Source organism: Microcaecilia unicolor, chromosome 2 (genome assembly GCF_901765095.1).
Source record: "Microcaecilia unicolor chromosome 2, aMicUni1.1, whole genome shotgun sequence".
NCBI classification, from domain to species: Eukaryota; Metazoa; Chordata; class Amphibia; order Gymnophiona; family Siphonopidae; genus Microcaecilia; species Microcaecilia unicolor.
In genome coordinates this window covers 399,368,224-399,383,548 of record NC_044032.1, presented here as the reverse complement: position 1 = coordinate 399,383,548, position 15,325 = coordinate 399,368,224, and the positions used below count along the sequence as shown (strand labels likewise).

General features: G+C 41.1%; 1 protein-coding gene across 1 annotated transcript in view; it reads left to right on the top strand.

Moving 5' to 3' along the window:
• Positions 1–688: 688 nt before the first annotated feature.
• Positions 689–15,325, top strand: part of LOC115462505 (vitamin D-binding protein-like) — a 40,773-nt gene continuing 26,136 nt past the window's right edge. Inside the window, exons 1-5 of the mRNA XM_030192499.1 lie at positions 689–857; positions 7,153–7,216; positions 7,570–7,702; positions 8,888–9,105; positions 15,032–15,167. Of these exons, the coding sequence (XP_030048359.1) occupies positions 758–857; positions 7,153–7,216; positions 7,570–7,702; positions 8,888–9,105; positions 15,032–15,167 (651 nt within the window). The 5' untranslated portion in view covers positions 689–757. The remainder of the gene's footprint in view (positions 858–7,152; positions 7,217–7,569; positions 7,703–8,887; positions 9,106–15,031; positions 15,168–15,325) is intronic.

Below are 15,325 nucleotides of genomic sequence, written 5' to 3'. Positions count from 1 at the left end.
GAGGAGGGAGGGTATAAAGCAGCATAACATAATGTCCAGGAGGATACAGTACAAATTAGCGGTTACTGTGGTAATTGATGAATGATGAAACAGGGTATAAGGTTGGGGGTTGGGGGGAGGGGGGTAAGGAGGAGAGGGTGTTAATGGTTGGAATACATGAGGAGAACACTGTATAAATACAAACTATTATTTTTGTTGCGTTTATTCTCAATAAAAAAGATTTAAACATAATGTATGTTAAATTTTTTTAAATGAAAACAAAATTGTGAAGCAAACTGAAAACAACTCCAAAAATTATGAAAAAAAAATGCACAAACAAGGAAAAATGAACCAAACATCTGTGCCTTGTGCATATCCATAGTATTCAGTCATCATGAGATAGTTACTGTTCTGTCCATAATCCTTAGCTCTAAACTGAGTACATTTGTATGATATAGATTTGGACTCCAGAGTTTCTGGATTTCTAGTTTGGATTTCTGAAAACATCCCTCGGGGTAGAATTCTCTGCTGCCATCATCTTAAATGCTGGATATTCCATGAAGCTTCCAGCCCCGTTCCAGATGTCAGCTGCTGATGCAGAGACTATCTTGTCCCTTTGTTTTGCACCTATTAATTATTAACAGCTGAATACATATTACAAAGTATTCATGCAAGAAGCAGCGCACTGGGAAACCCTGGGAGAGATTTCCATCTGAAAAACATGCTTTGAAAGGTTATGGTGTTGAATGTGGCTTTTGTTTGCTGACGTACATGAAAAATGAAGAGCTGCATCCGTGTGGTTTGGGCCATCCTTCTGCTTTCCATTATAGATCCTATGAGGTGCACACAAAGGCAGAGATACCCTAGGCATAGCAGCGGTAAGTTGGTATTTTTATCTGGCCTTTTTTATTCTCATTTTCAAATAAAACATAAGAAGGGCTGATTAAAACAAATATAATGAATGTGCATTATTCACGCTTGTGAGCAGTTTTTCTTAAAGAAAAAAAAACTGCTCACAAGTGTGAATAATGCACAAGTCAATTTATTAAAATTTTCGAAAGGTACAATAGTAATCAAAGTTACAGAACATAAGTAAAAATACAAATAATGTCAACAATATTTCACATCCACAGCTTATATCATATAATTATGAAATAACTAGTAAAAGAGGCCTGTTTCTGGAGCAAATGAAACGGGCGCTAGCAAGGTTTTCCTCCCCAACACCCCTCTTCTCCCTCCCTCCCTACCTACCTACCTACCTACCGACCCCTTCGTCATTCTGATGCCACTGCTCCGCAGCTCCTGAACGCACCGTACGCCATTGCTCCACCCTTGTTGTGTGACGCCATTGCTCCGCCCTCGATGTCATCATGTTTGACGCGAGGGCGGGGCCTCGAGACGGCGATTTCGGTGGCTTCACCACCACGAACCCTTCGAACCCGTTTTGATGACGGAAGTGACGTCAGTGTCCTCAGAACGCTGAAGGTGAGTTTTATTATATAAGATAGCACTGCCTAACTAGAGAGATGAAACCACTTGGTCAAATACATTAGAACAAAAAGCTTTAAGAGGTTCCCACATTTTTAGAAAGGTAGAGATATGATTGGCTTTTTCAGCTAGATGAGATTCATATCTCTATATAAGGCACACTGAATTCCACCAAAAAGCATATGATACCTTTGTTTTATCTTTCCACTCACTTAATATAGTTTTCAGAGTAAGTGAAAGCAGAGCATCAAATAGCTTATGGTGCTCAGGAGGCACATGTTCTTGACAGACAAGTGATCAGGAAATTACAATTTTGTAGGTTAAAGGAGTTGAAAATATAAATATCTTAGATATTCTATGCCAAAACAAATTCCAGAATAACTGTAAATTGGGACAGGAGAAGAACATATGTTCTGTAGTGCCTACTGGACCAGCATAAATTAGAAGATTATTAATTCTGGTTTGCTTAACCAGGGTCCAAGAGATTTTATGCAAAATAAAAAATAAAGATTGCAATAAAGAGGCTGAGGCTACTGGTCTATTAGATTTAGACCAAAACAAGGACCATGTTTTTCTGTAAGAGGAACTGTGAATTCTTCAGACCATAGATGTTGTAGTGTGGAGTTACAGTCATCATAAGTAGAGATAAACAAATCATAGTACAGAGAAGCAGAGCTACATAGTAGCAATGCATCAGTGAAAATTTGGAACTCTTCTGGTAGAGTAGTATCAAGGTTAGAAATCAGTAAGTGAGAGCCAATTGCAGATCTAACCTGAAGATAATTAAAAAAATTAGGAATTAGGGAGAGAGAATTTAGAGTGAAGTGTATCAAATGCAGAGAAATATCTCTCCTTTATAACATCAGAAACATTTACCCCTTTGTTTACTAAGCTGCACTGGTGGCTGGTGGTGTGCTAATGTGGACACAGCCCATTCACTTTGAATAGGGTGTGTTGGCGTTGCTGTGCGGCAGCCACTGGCACAGCTTAGTAAACAAGGGGGTTAGTATGCGCAACAAACACCAGTCTGACCACATTATGGATGATTTATTTATAACTATATAAGGATTTCCATATAGGAGCATAGATGGTGTGCATTATAGGATGTTTCTGTCATTTGTATAAGTGCCTAATAGTTAACAAAGTGGTATGCCTAACATTATGATCATTAAGGGATTTAAAACCATTAGATCCCATTCTACTACTACTACTACTTATCATTTCTATAGCGCTACTAGACGTACGCAGCGCAGTACATTTGAACATGAAGAGACAGTCCCTGCTCGACAGAGCTTACAATCTAATTAGGACAGACAAACAGAACAAACAAGAGATAAGGGAATATTAAAGTGAGGATGATAAAATAAGGGTTCTGAACAAGTGAATAAAAGTTGGGAGTTAAAAGCAGCATCAAAAAGGTGGGCTTTTAGCTTAGATTTGAAGATGGCCAGAGATGGAGCTTGATGTACCGGCTCAGGAAGTCTATTCCAGGCATAAGGTGCAGCAAGATAAAAGGAACGGAGTCTGGAGTTAGCAGTGGAGGAGAAGGGTGCAGATAAGAGAGATTCTAGATTTCAAGGGTATAGGATAAGACAACTGTTTTTCCAATTGTAACCAAACAGGAGAAGAATGATCCGTATTATCACTCATCTACCAGGCAGCAGCTCTTAGGAGGCAGGCCTGATTATACAATTCAAAGTCAGGGAATCTAACCCCATCTTTGGATTTGTTGGCTTTAAGATTTCTAAGACCAATACACCCGCTCCGTGCCTAATACAGGCATCAGGATTTACGCCAAGTAAAACATGGCCTAAATGGACACAAACACATTTGCTCACATGGAGAGGCGATTGGCATATTAAAAATACCACATGGAAATTTAAGCCTATTCTATAATTGTAAGCGTAATTTAGAGAATACGTTTAGGCGTATTTTTGTTCTGCATGGATTTTTCAGGCACCATATATAGAATCTAGCCCTAAGTGCTGTTATATAATAAAGACAGCCTCAGTCTAAAGCGAGCTGCTCCTTCTCGTTTTCGCAGTAAAGCAAATTCACATGTGAAGATGTAGAACTAACTTAAATGGGCTAGAATAGGCTCTGAAAGTTCTGTTACTAAAAATTTATTTTATTTTATTTATTTATTTGCATTTGTATCCCACATTTTCCCACCTATTTGCGGGCTCAGTGTGGCTTACATGTAATACGATTATGGATTACATTATGAAGAGTTATGGGAAGACAGAGTAAATTCTGGATATCATTTGGGAATAGAACAGCGGAATATAACAGTGGTGAGTTGAGAAGGGGACAAAACAGTATCAGGGGAACATAAAGGTCAAACAATTTTATCTGTGGGTGGGGTTTTAAGAGTGGTGAAGATACGGGAAAAGAGAAATTCAGAAGAGAGTGTATTGGTGCGTATCTATTAGTTTGTATGGACTTCATGTGTTTTGATCCTTGCCGTAGATTTTCTCAAAGAGATAAGTCTTCAGTAGTTTGCGGAAGTCGGTCAGTTCGTAGATCGTTTTCAGGTTGCATGGTAGTGTATTCCAGAGTTGTGCACTCATGTATGCGAAGGTTGATCTGTGCAGTACTTTGTATTTTATGCCTTAGTCAGACCTACAAATTTAAGTGATCACCACGCCAAAAAGGAATGGGGAGGGAGGGGGAGGGAGACAGATGAAAAACTCAAAGGTATGTATGGAGCACTCATAACAAAAAGTTCAAAGGCATATATTCTATTAACCAAATAATGTGCAGGCTTACCACAAGCTACAACGGAACTGCTGCCGGGGCAACCGGCCGCCAGCGGTAGTTCTAGGTTGAGCGTGCACCATTTCTGGTGCTCCCTGGAAATTATTTTTGTCTAGCTTGGTGCTAACCCAGCAGTAATTGAGCATCGCCATGTGCTGCCCGGTTACCGCTGGGTTACCACGGGAGCCTTTACCGCCACCTCAGTGGGTGGTGATATGTGCTCCCTGCCACATGGCCATGCGGTAAGAGTTATCTTACAGCATGGCCATTTTTTGGGCTTTTTACCCACTGTGGTAAAAAGGGCCTTGGCATGTGGGAAAACAGCTACCGCAGAACCATTTTCCCCTCAGCTTATTAAAAGGATCCCTAACAATCTATGGTCCATGAGGGAATATATATACCAAGCTGCGGCAAAAGGGGGCTGGCATCAGTGTGTGTTTTACACGCATGCTGAGGCCCCCTTTTACCGCAGCTGGCAAAAAGGGAAGTCTCATTTTCCTACAGGAAATGGCCACACGGCAAGTAAAGCACTTGCCACATGGCCATTTTGGGGGGGGGGGGGGTGCTCTTACTGCCACACATTGAGGTGGTGGTAAGGGCTCCATGTTAACCCGGTGGTAACTGGGCAGCGTGTGCCACTGCCCGATTACCACTGAGTACACTCTGGCATTACAAAAATAAATACATTTTTGTAGCACCAGAAATGACAGCACGCTAGGGGTGGGAAGTACCACTGGGCTGCTGTGGTAGCCTGGCAGTACTTCCTCTATAGCGGGCAGTAAGCTTGCGTTGGGCTTACCGCCGCTTAGTAAAAGGAGCCCACCATGTTTGAGAAAAGGGAATTGGGGAAAACAAAAGGGATGGGAAGAGAAAACGAAGAAACAGAACTAGAGAGGGAGAACCCAGGGGGAAAAAAGGGATGAGAGAAGGGGAAAGGGAAGAAAAGGAAGGAAGGGAAGGGAGAAGGATATTGTCAATTTGTACGTAGCCAATTTTAAATGATCCTCTTTACAAGATCATCCCTTTAAGGGCAATATTTGTTTTTACAAAAAGTATATTTATGATATCTTTCTCCTTTGGCAAAGTAATCTTGACAGGCTCAATGAGTTTTTATTGTGGTTTAACACAAGGGAAAGTGCAATACAGCAACAGTGAAATCAATTACTTAGACATTCTCATTAGAAAGGATACCTATTATTTCACTGCTTCCATTTATAAAAAAAAATCTACAGATAGGAATGTTTACCTTCATTATACCAGTTTCCATAATAAGAACCTCAAAAGGAATCTACCATATTGCCAGTTTCTACAGCTAAAACGATTATATTCAGATTAGAATGAGTTTACCAAACAAGCAAACATGATGGCAGCCAGATTTGGGAATAGTGATTATCCTAGGAAGGCATACAAGATGGATATTTCAAAGTGAAAGCTCAAAAGAAAATGTTCCACACAATGTGGAAACTCAAATGCGTAAGACAATTTTTCCTGAGGGAAACATTTCACACCATGATTCAAACAATGGTATTATCCCACGTTGATTACTGCAACGGAATATATGCAGGATGCAAAGAACAAATCCTAAGAAAACTTCAAACTGCTCAGAACACAGCAGCCAGGCTCATCTACGGCAAAACACGATTTGAAAGCGCAAAACCCCTTTGTGAAAAACTACACTGGCTACCTATAAAAGAACGCATATCCTTCAAGATTTGCACTATGGTGTATAAAATCATCCACGGCCTAGCTGCAGGTTACATGACTGAACTGATCAATCTACCTACTAGAAACAGAACTGAATCAGCAAGGACATACCTAAACCTCCCCAAGATGCAAAAGACTGAAATACAAATCAACATATGCGTCCGGTTTCTCCTACATATGCACACAGCTCTGAAAGGCACTACCAAAAGACATGAAAACCATGAACAATCTTCTAAACTTCAGAAAAAACCTAAAGACTCACCTTTTCAGAAAGGCATACCTCATAGATCCAACATAGTCATCAAAAAATGAAAGACAGCACCGAAAATAGGAAATGAACAACACCTAATCCTCTGCATCAGGATCCCACTCCTTGCTATCTGCTTGGGACGGTCCTTAATTGATCTATTCTACTATATTTCACACTTTGTAATTGCTTACCCCGGGGTCCACAACTACCTCTTCAAAATTATGTAAGCCACATTGAACCTATAAATGGGTGGGAAAATGTGGGATACAAATAAAATAAATAAATAAAATAAAATGGAGAGACAATATTGCAGGAATATACATTTAGACTTAACCTGAATCTTGTCTGCACCTTAAGATATGAGAAAACAAGAAGGCAAACAATCTACTAGGTTCAACATGGAACAGAAAGAGAAGCAGGCCTTGTCAAGAAAAAAAACAGTCTTTATATTGGTTCTTCAATATTCCCAGGATTCAAAACAGGTGCCCAAAATGACCATGTTTCGTCAAACTCTGGCTGCGTCAGGAGCAAGGAAAACCAGCTGGTGTGCAAACTTAAATGTCATCAAAACTGGTAACAAGGGTGTCTCCTCCTTGGTCAGGTTGAAACAGAAAGGTTCTTTTCCTGTTGTTTCAGCCTAAAACTTACATGGGAAATGTTGCTGATGTTTCCAGTAATAAAACGAGTCAACCTTTAATTTACTGCATGATTTTATGTCAACTCATTTATTAAAGGTTTTTTAAGACATAATTTTGACTATACCCTGGTCCTTGGTCATCTCCACTGTCCAGCTGCTGCTCTTGTCTCATGGAGATTTGTCCCTCTTTTTTGCATGTATTAGGCTAATGTTTCCCAGTGTCATTTCAAATGAATACACATCCCTAGTACAAAACAGGTATTTAAGCCATGATTCTTTCATTCTCACTGAATGCTATCAGACTCCAATGGTCAATCTTGCAATTGTGCCCTTACAGGTGAAAACAGAGGAAATACTGGTTGTGAATTGTCTCAGAAGACTGATGTTGCCTTCAGACTCCAGTAAGTTATTATTTTTGTCAAAGTGCAAATGACTGTAAAACAACAGAGGTTCTATGAAGCTCCAAAAATCCCTCTGTTTGTTGGCTTTATTGAGTCTTGTTTCTATTTTTTCTTACATTTCTGTATTTCAGGGGATGCTACGGCTGCATTGGATCTTAGCTAGATGCAGGAGATTCAACTGGGTGACCTTTTGACGTTCCTGTTTACCCAGTCTTTCATTGATTCTAGTTCTTTTTAGGATGATGTCGGGCAACGAAAGAGCTAATTATAAAGTATATTTGCAGGATTAAAGTGCAGTGCAATCTTATTATGAAATATGTTTATTGAGTACTAATTTTTATTTCTTTTTGCAGTACTCTTGTGTATTATAGTCAAAGATTAGTGTTCAACACGCTAAAAGACATGAACAGATTGTTGGATCAACTCAAGTCATTTGTTTCTAGCTGCTGCTCAGAGAATGCGGAGCCTGAATGTTTTCTGAGTGAGGTATGGCATGGCACCGATACTTTTAATCTGTGTTATCGGAAATGATGCATATTATAACATGTTGGGAGACTTTCAATTACTTGTGCATCTCCTGTACCCCTTTAACATCTTACAAGAAGGGGTCACATCCAAGAGCTGTTGGGCCATCAGGCAATCCAGGTTTCTTTAGATAGAGGGGTTTGCTTCAGGGCCCCTAGGGCTAGGGATACATTCCTGGGGCTTTGACCCCAAAACAACTCCGCAGTAGATTATGTTGCTCCAAAATAAAAACAGAGTTACTGAATAGTGATAAATTGATAAAAACCCACAGTTTCTTTGGATGATATCCATAAATCAATTCATCACTTAGGTGCCCTTTTACTAAGCCGCTTAAGCGCCTACACGCGTCCAGTGCGTGCCAGTTTGGAGTTACCGCCCAGCTACCGCTTGGCCCGGGCAGTAGTTTCATGATAAGTTAAAGTTTTTTCATTATAAGTTCTTTTGGATCCAGTATTCCTGAGAAGTTTTTAGCAAGATAAGAATTGAGTAAAAGGTTTTTTATGCCGATGAAGAAAGTTGACCCATGTTGTTTCCTCCTTATCCCATAAATAATTATATTGGGTGGAGGTTTGGGCACAGAGGCTTTTTCCCTTTCTCATTATTATGGTCTTGCATCTCACAGGAATTTATTAGTACAGGAAGTACTTTGTAGTTCACATCAAGAGAGGTTGATTTTGTTGTGTAGTTGTGATACTCTCTGGTCCTCCTGTTTATTTATCTTTATGAGAAAGTTAACCAGTTTAGACAGTCTCTTTGCATCTATTTTCTCCTTCTCCACCAAATTTGAATAATACTGTTGCCTAACTTGTTTTATTTGATGTTTTATTGATCCAACATTTTTCTCTACTTAGATTTATTTCCTCAGTTCTATTTCTTTTGCTTGTCACCCCTTCAGAATGGGAATTCGCATGACCTCATGTACATGCAATATCTGTTGAGGGCTGATCTTTTTGCAGCTTCCATGTTTTGATTTTCAGTTACAAAATGCACCGTTAAAAGCTGTGTGCATTTTACCTTACGTCTGTCTACTCATGCCACATTACATTGGCTTATAACCTAAGAAAAAAAACTATCAACAGTCCTTCACTGTTTCATGCATTATTATTCCTCATCCATAGTTGCAGTTATATATTTTCTTCTTCACAGAAATACATTTTCCAGGCCAGAATTTGTGGTGATTCCATATCTCAATCCAAAAATAGAGCAGCCGCTCTCTGCTGTGGAAAGATATCCTTAGAAAGAGAAATGTGCTTCAGGGATCTGCAAAACAAGCCACCAATTAAACTGCCTCCGCTAGCAGACCATTTCAGTCATGCGGAGGAATGCCTCGCTTTCACCGCAGACAGCCAGTTGTTTGTAGAAAGGTATGGGGGTTCTGAGATTTAACTTACAAGATAAATAAGTAAAGTTCTGAAAAGAAAACAGGAGCTGTGCAGTCTTGAAAGCATGTATTCAGGAACTTCTGTGGTTTGTTCTCACGCCAGACCTGCGGCAACTTCGCTTCCTGCAGAAAAGTGAAGGTGACCTAGAGCAGCAGTGTTGCAGATCTGGGAATTAAAGTGCTGGCAGCAGGGAGCACAAATGAAGTTGTTCTGCTCTCTCTACACCCCCTCTTCCTTCTGCTTGCCCTGGGCTTGTGTGTGGTCTGTTGCTGCAGGGACAGAAGGGGACAAAGCAGATTCAGTGCAACACCTTTTTGTGCCGCATATGTGGAGCAAGAGGAAAAGGAGAGGAGCAGCAGCATAAATCTAATAGCACTATAGAAATGATAAGTAATAGGAGGGAAGACAAGAGAGATGGGGGCGAGAGGGACGTGCACATGTTTGAAACAAATAGGGAGTTTCAACGACATCTTCCATGCCACTTCATGCTGCTTTTAACCCAAAATGACAGGAAAAAAATCTGAAATTTTGGGGTTCCTCCTGTGTCATCAATAATGCATACTATTAGTCAGTAGGGAAAGGGGATGGGACTTGATATACCACCGTTCTATGTTTACAATCAAAGCGATTTACATGTTATATACAGGTACTTATTTTGTATCTGGGGCAATGGAGGGTTAAGTCACTTCCCCAGAGTCACAAGAAGCTGCAGTGGGAATTCAACCAGGTTCCCCTGGTTCTCAGGCCCAGGGGCATTGCCAGCAGTCCATTTTGGGAGGGGGGTCCAGAGGTGTAATGAGGGGGCCAGGTATTCTCTCCATCTTATCCCCCCCCCCCCCCGCCACCACTGTCATTGCCCCTGTTGGCCCCGCCATATTAAAGTTTACATTTGCTGGCTGAAGAATTCTCCTGTGTGAGTCCTGCCTGCGCTGCCAAAGCAATGCTCAAGTCAGTGGTGCATCAGTGGCTGAAGTGCGCCTGCTGACTGAAGTGTTGCTCCGACAGCATAGGAGATCTCTTTGGTATCCCCACCAGCTATTAAAGCAGAGGGGGCCTGAGCCAAAACAAGAGGTGAGAAAGGGGAGAAGGGAATGGTGGATAGGGAGACTAGAGTAGTTTCGAAAGCCTGGAGGGGAAAGCAAAAGAGGAAGAGAAATACTGCAGGAAGAAGAAAAGATCACGCACTCCACTAAGGACTAGGTCTAAAAATTTTCCTCCTCTTGATGGATCCTGTACCAGCTGCTCCATAAAGAATCCTTGATTTCGTCAAGGAATTTTACCTCCCTAGCATGCCCTGATGTTACATTTACCGAGTCAATATCGGGGTAATAGAAATCACCCATTATTATTGTGTTCCCCAGTTTGTTAGCCTCCCTAATTTCTCATAACATTTCTACATCTGTTTGTTCATCCTGGCCAGGTGGACAGTAGTACACTCTTATCACTTCCTTTTACCCTTTACTCATTGAATTTCAATCCATAGGGAATCCAAGATGTGTTCTGTGTGCTGCAGAATTTTTAGTCATGCAATGCTAACCCACCACCAATTTGATCCACCCTATCACTACAATATAATTTGTACCCTGGTATGACAGTGTCCCACTGGTTATCCTCCTTCCACCAGGTCTCAGAGATGCCTATTATATCTAATTTTTCATTTAGTGCAATATATTCTAACTGTCCCATCTTATTTTTTAGGCTTCTGGCATTTGCATATAGACGTTTCAAACTATGGGCCCTGTTTACTACGGCACATTAGCATTTTTAACGTGCCTACAATTAGCACGTGCGTTAACCATGTAGGCGCCTATAGGGATATTGTAGGTGCCTATACGGTTAACACGCATACATGTTTAACGTGCATTAAAGATGATAACTCGCTTATAACGCAGCTTAGTAAACAGGGCTCTATGTTCCTATTTACATCTTGCTCAGCAGCTGACAGTGTTAATTTGCAATCTTGAAAATCTGTCTGCTTTTATTTAAATACACCTGGTGTACTATGGTCTCTATTGCAACTTCACTGTTGGGAGACCCTATCTTCCCTGTTTTGGTGATATCTTTGAAAGATACCTTGTTCTGAACCATGCACTTTTGAATAACTGTCAGGCTTCCCCCAGTTTCTAGTTTAAAAGCTGCTGTATCTTCTTTTTAAATGCTAATGCCAGTAGCTTGATCCCACCCTGGTTAAGATGGAGCCCATCATTCCAGAATAGGTTCCCCTTTCCGTAGAATGTTGCCCAGTTCCTAAGAAATCTAAAACCCTCCTCCTTGCAACATCATTTCATCTACACATTGAGAGTCCAGAGCTCTGCCTGTCTCTTGGGCCCTGCATGTGGAATGGGGAGTACTTCTGAAAATGGTACCCTAGAGGTTCTGGATTTGAGCTTTCTACTTAAAAGCCTAAATTTGGCTTCTAGAACCTCCCTCCCACATTTTCCTATGTCACTGGTACCCACATATACCAAGACATCTAGCTCCTCCCAGCACTATCTAAAATCCTATCTAGGTGACACGTGAGGTCCACCACCTTAGCACCAGGCAGGCAACAGACCAGGCAATCCTTGTGTCCACTAGACACCCAGTTATCTACATGCCTAATAATCGAATCATCAGCTACAACATCCGTCCTAACCCTTCCCTCCTGGGCAGAAGTTCCTAGAGACACATCCTCGGTGCGAGAGGATATTGCATCCCCTGGTGGGCTGGTCCTGGCTACAGGATTAGTTCCAGCTTCACCAAGGTGATGCTCTCCTTTTAGGAGACCTCTCTCCTCCAGGGCAGCACAGGAGCTGTCAGACTGGAAGTGGAACGTCTCTACAACATCCCTGTAGATCTGCTCTATGTACCTCTCTGTCTTCCTTAGCTCCTCCAAGTCTGCTACTGTAGCCTCAAGAGAGCTAAGAGCTCTTTGCATTGAGGACACACATATAACCTCTCACCAAACGAGAGATAATCATATATGTGACACCCAATTCAAAAGACTGGATAGTACCCCTCTTGCTGCTAGACTGCTATCTGCATCTTAGTATTATAGAGTTGTTTAATTAAAACTTCTTAAGGTACTAGGAATATCGGATGAAAATAAAGAGCTTTAAGATTATATAGTATAATATGTAATTTACTTAGTATTTGTTTCTCAGAAACTAATTAAATTTAATTAAAACCCTAATGAAAACTCTCCCCTTGTCCTAATTAGAATAATTGGCTATAAATGAACAATTGAGCTAGGGGTGGGTGGGAGCTGGGGAGGGGGTTGGAATGAATACTGAACTAGGCCTGCTGTGCCTTCTATAGTCTGTTAATGCTGTGGCAGAAAATTCAAGTTCTAAAATCATGGGGAATAGGGTATAGAGACTAATTAATAAAGTTTGTTTATTTTTTTCTACCTGTCTTTATCAATAACCTATAATTCCTCTTTTAAACTTAATCTTTAAGTTACCAAGCACAGAGCAAAATAATGTCACTTACCCAGAGAAATGTCCTCTTCTCTCAGAACTTCTCAGAAAAAAATCCTCAGGTTTGCTCTCCTGCTACTATTTTCATGATCTTCCAGCTTATCCTGGAGAGTCTCCAATCTCGACTGAAATTAGGACCATTCACTGCAGTTTTTCTGCTCTCTCCTCTACTGCATCTGAAATTTCCCCTCAAGGGGTTGTATGCAGCCAATCAAAGAATCGAAATGGTCTTCCCAGTCAGGCCATCACGAGATCCACAATTTCTGACTTGGCTGCTTGTATTTCTTTGAGTACCAAGTCCCAAAGAGGGAGCAGTCACTCCAGCCTCAGGTTGCATTGAAGAGCTAGGAAGGAACCACTCCCTGGAGACATACCACCAGCAGCCCCCTTAGGGTTTCAGACTGTGTAATGATCCCTGATCAAAGAAGTCTGTATTTTAGGCTTCATCCGCTTCAGCATTTTGTAGATGGCCCATATAGTTGCTGTATCGGTCGCAATTTTAGGCTAAGCAGAGAGGTACCACTCACTGCTGTTGTGATCAAGGAGCGGAGATCCCAGAGGACTATATCAAAGCTAGGATGGTTCCCAAGCACTCCTTCACTCACCTCTGACCAAGAACACCCTCAAATGGTGTACCACCACAAGGAGGGAGACCCCCAGTTGCTGGAACGGTATCACCATACTCCCTGGTTATGCGCTGCCCGTTCAGTGCGCAGCCGCTTGCCCCAATGAGGCCAGGGTGTGACTTTGGCAATCAGATCTTGTCTCCTCATGCAGAAAATACAGTAGGAAAAAAAATCAGGCCCCTGCTCTGTCTCCTTGCAGGGTATTCATGTCGCACCTAGCAGTGATGAAGTGTGTGTGGGGGGAGGGGGGAAGAATAGTAAAGGGATTGGTTTGGAGGGGAATGGGAGCAATGGAGAAAGATTGAAGTGGAGGGTTAGGGGAGTGGGAGGGATGAAGGGAGAAAAGAGAGAAGATTAGAGGGATCAGAGCAACTGAAGAGCAGAGTGAAGAAGGCTTGAGTCTGGGAGACCTTCTCTTGAGGTGGCAGAAAGTGCAACCATGTCACTGGAAGTCGTGGCACCTAGCACATGGTACTGACTTGCTTGCTAGCTGTTAGAGCTAGTCATGCCTCCAACTTGCCTGTGTCACACCCTGTTTCCATCTCTGCCTGTGTTCTGGAACTAAAGCATGCATCAGTGCACACTGTTGTGCAAGTGTAGTAATAGTTACTGTACTTGTGCAGTGACAACACATACTAATTCACATGTTAGCTGCCTAATGCACTTTAGTAACAGGACCCTTTAAAGTCTAGTAGACTCTTCTGGCAGGTGTAAAAAGTAAATACTGATTTCTGTGCTCTTACTTTTATGGACATATACTATAACACTGAGCAGTTTTGTAAGAGGTTAGTTGAGCACATAAAACATTGTTCCACATGCCCAAGTCACTTATAAAATAAACCCTTTAGTATACAAAAATGATCTCCTGGAACTGTGAGCTATAGGATTCTCGTGCTCTTATATGCTAGCCCAGTGTTTCCCTGTCTGGGCCTGGAGTACCCCTTGCCAGTCAGGTTTTCAGGATATCCACAATGAATATGCATGAACTTGATTTACATACACTGCCTCCATTATATGCACATCTCTCATGCATATTGATTGTGGATATCCTGAAAATCTGACTGGCAAGGGGTACTCTAGGACCAGATTTGGGAAACACTGTCCTAGCTGACATCTCTAAGACAGACAAATTTACATCACTACACATAACCTTCATAATCGGACTTCTGAAGCCCCCTATGCTGTGAACTTTTGTAGGGTGAGAAGATTGTATACAGTAATACATTTCTGTTTAAAACAAGAAAACATCCCCAGGCTGACCTTGTAGAAATAACAGTCACACTATCTAGAAGTTGGGCGCAATCTGGTTGGTTTAGAACGTCAATCTGCGCTACATGTTTTTTACAATCATCATTAATTTCTTCCTTTTTATCAGCATCCTCCTCAGATTCCATATCACTTTCTTCGGCCGATTTTTCAGGAGGTATACGCTTAAGTTGTTGGAATAATTTAACAGCTCCTTCAGCGAGTTCTGTAAACTGAACAATACCCTTAATTAGGGCTATATTTCTACAACCTCCATCTTTTTTACAACATGAGAAAATAATATTTCGGGCCAAATATCTCCTGATATTCATTCCTTTTCTACTATTCAATAACTTTGGAGTATAGTGGAACATTTGAAACACATTTTTTTTGTTTAATTTCCTTAGTTGGTTGGGCACTGTACATGTGATTCCTGTAAAGTAGTGTTCCTAGAGAGTTTGGCGACTCTTTCCTCCGTGTTTTTGTTTTAAGCTAAAAGAACAAGATAATAAAACATTATTGAAGTTCATTTTATATACTTCTTGCAGTGATTTTAAGAATAGCTTATCTTCTAATTAGTTACCTCCACGGTCTGGCCAGAAGACTCTCGATATTTTCATGGGAGATGATATCAAGGATATCACATGCTTACTTACTGATGTATGTGACCTGCTGTAGTAAATCTGAACAACTCAAGCAATGCTTTTCTTCTAAAGTAAGTATATACACAGTGCTTCCATTGAGAATGAACAAAGCTTGTATCTGTGTGTAGAAAATTCTTCCAGCACTGATCTTGTTCTGCTGCATGCTGCAGTCTCTCATTTTGCTATGAAATCATGCACTTTGGTATTTTGGTTGCAAACAAAATAGCAT